Source organism: Mizuhopecten yessoensis, unplaced genomic scaffold (genome assembly GCF_002113885.1).
Source record: "Mizuhopecten yessoensis strain PY_sf001 unplaced genomic scaffold, ASM211388v2 hete_36063136, whole genome shotgun sequence".
Classification (NCBI taxonomy): domain Eukaryota; kingdom Metazoa; phylum Mollusca; class Bivalvia; order Pectinida; family Pectinidae; genus Mizuhopecten; species Mizuhopecten yessoensis.
In genome coordinates this window covers 1-2214 of record NW_018485909.1, presented here as the reverse complement: position 1 = coordinate 2214, position 2214 = coordinate 1, and the positions used below count along the sequence as shown (strand labels likewise).

The 2214-nt window shown below is 32.8% G+C and overlaps 1 protein-coding gene across 1 annotated transcript; it reads right to left on the bottom strand.

Annotated features, from left to right (window-relative positions):
- Positions 1-264: 264 nt before the first annotated feature.
- LOC110445014 (nucleolar RNA helicase 2-like) lies at positions 265-2012 on the bottom strand (the record flags this gene model as incomplete). The annotated part of the gene is made up of 5 exons (XM_021489373.1): positions 265-382; positions 708-779; positions 1105-1124; positions 1443-1526; positions 1778-2012. Coding segments are annotated over 5 exons (529 nt in total), but the record flags the coding sequence as incomplete, so codon positions are not given.
- Positions 2013-2214: the final 202 nt, after the last annotated feature.

The window sequence follows — 2214 nt, the reverse complement described above, 5'->3', positions numbered from 1 at the left end:
GCTTCCAGTCAAATTTAGTCAAATTCCAATCAGTGGTTAAGAAGTAGTGAAAAAATTGTGGACGTTCACCTTGGTCCTTCGGACCAGGTGAGCTAATAATCAATATAAATATCTTCCATGAAGCAATTTAAAGTAGACTAATTCCACCTGGAAAGTAACCATGCATATCTAGATCTGATGTTAGTGTCAAATTTAATTTTAAACTTTCAGTTCCCCCTTACAACGTGCACAAAATGTCCTGACATTATAAGTTGTGTAACTTACCTTGAGGATAATAAGGAGTACCACCATAGATGCAGAAAGTGGAGATTTTGTCGCTGACGGATTCAAAGTCGTTACACACCTGTTTGGCTAGTTCCCTGGTTGGTGCCATCACCAGAACCTTTACAAAGTGTTAAAGGAAGAACTCGACTTTAATACATGTAACGACAAATTAACACCCTCTGTCTGGGATACATGTAGTCAACACCAGGAGGGAACTATATTCTGCCTTTCATGGCAGCTATTCATCTATCATTCAAATCTTTATGGTGATGAAATAATATCCATATTTTTCAAGCATTTTCTGTCAAAATCGTAATTTTATTTCTTTCACATTTGGTAATTGATCAAATGAGAAAATACCCCATTTCTTATTTTGCTTTGTAGAGTAACAAGGGTTGAATATCTGACCTTAAGAGTTAGCAGTTTGAGTTAAGTATACATACTTTTGGTGGTCTACCTCTTTTATTCACATGGTTCTCCTGTAGGCGCTCCACTAGTGGAAGTGCAAAGGACAGCTAAATTGACATGAAAAAAATCGGAAAAACACAGCTTAAATTTGTCAATAGAATGCAAGGCAAGTGACCTCTTTTTTAAACACATTGAAATGTAAAAATGATAAAAAATTACTACTACAGCAAGCACACCAACAAATCAATTACAAATTGTCTGATATATGTACAGTTAATGGTTCTTTTCAAAGGTCTATTGGGATCATCTTTTTTTCTTCAAGAAATGACTACAATATTAATTGACACGCATATGTAAAAGTTTGTGATTCTTCATTATACATTATATTTCACATAATTCAAAGCTTTCAAATATATTCTGATATAAACTTACTGTCTTTCCTGTTCCCGTTCCTGTAACACAACATAAAAGGTATTTTTAATTCATGTAAAAAATGACAGGAAGATACAATTCTGAACAAAAGTAAACCATGAGGTACAGATGTATCAATAAAGTCATTAAAGTTATTTAACATTTATAGATTTAGACTTTTGAATTGTATATATTTATGACCCGAATACTTAATATTTTATTCACACAACATGAAGACAAACTGATCTGGTTTACAGTATCTTTAAAATAACTGTACGAGTATTTTCATTTGAAAAATTCCAAATCTGCTCAATGTTTGCAGAAATGACCAAGATGTCAAAATAAATATCAGTTCTCACTGGCTTGTGCAATAACGTCTTCTCCATCATACACGTAGTTAAAGGTCTGAGACTGGATCGGAAATAGATAATTGATTCCTTTTGCTGCAAAATAAAAGGAAACCAACATTAACTATATGATCAACAAAAATTAAGAAATCCTAAGTCAGTGTTCAAACTAATATCTGTGTCGAAAAGCTAAACAGAATTAACTATCTACTGTTACATTCAATATAAAGTCCAGTTTCAATGCTCTCTACCAAACATGAGAGCATATGAAAATTTATTTCAAATTATTACAATTATACATAAAAAATTGTTGAGACCGATGTAAGATAATCACAAAAAGCTTGCACCTTTTAATTTTGTTACAGTCCCAGGTGAAATTCTGAAATTTGAGAAGGCTCCGTCTTTCTGTTCCTGTGTGAGTTCAGGTTCAGGGTCACTTTCCTCCTTGCCATTCTGATTTCCATTAAGACCATTTGTAGCTGTTCCATTTTCTACAGCACTTTCGTCTTTTGCAGCTTTATCCTCAACCTTCTCTTCTGGTGAACAATTTTCTTCATCTTCTTCCTTTGAAATTTTCTTACTCTGAAAAACAGAATCAAATAGAAATCAGCAACATCCTCAGTTTAAGGCTAACATTTTGATATTAAGAGAATAAATGGATCCATATACAACAAACTTTTGAATGAATAAAGATGTTGAATAGAACTAGAAAATGTCTGTAAGACATAAATGCCTCTGCTGCCATGTGAAATTAGTTTTAGTGTTCTATAAAAAGTTACAACCA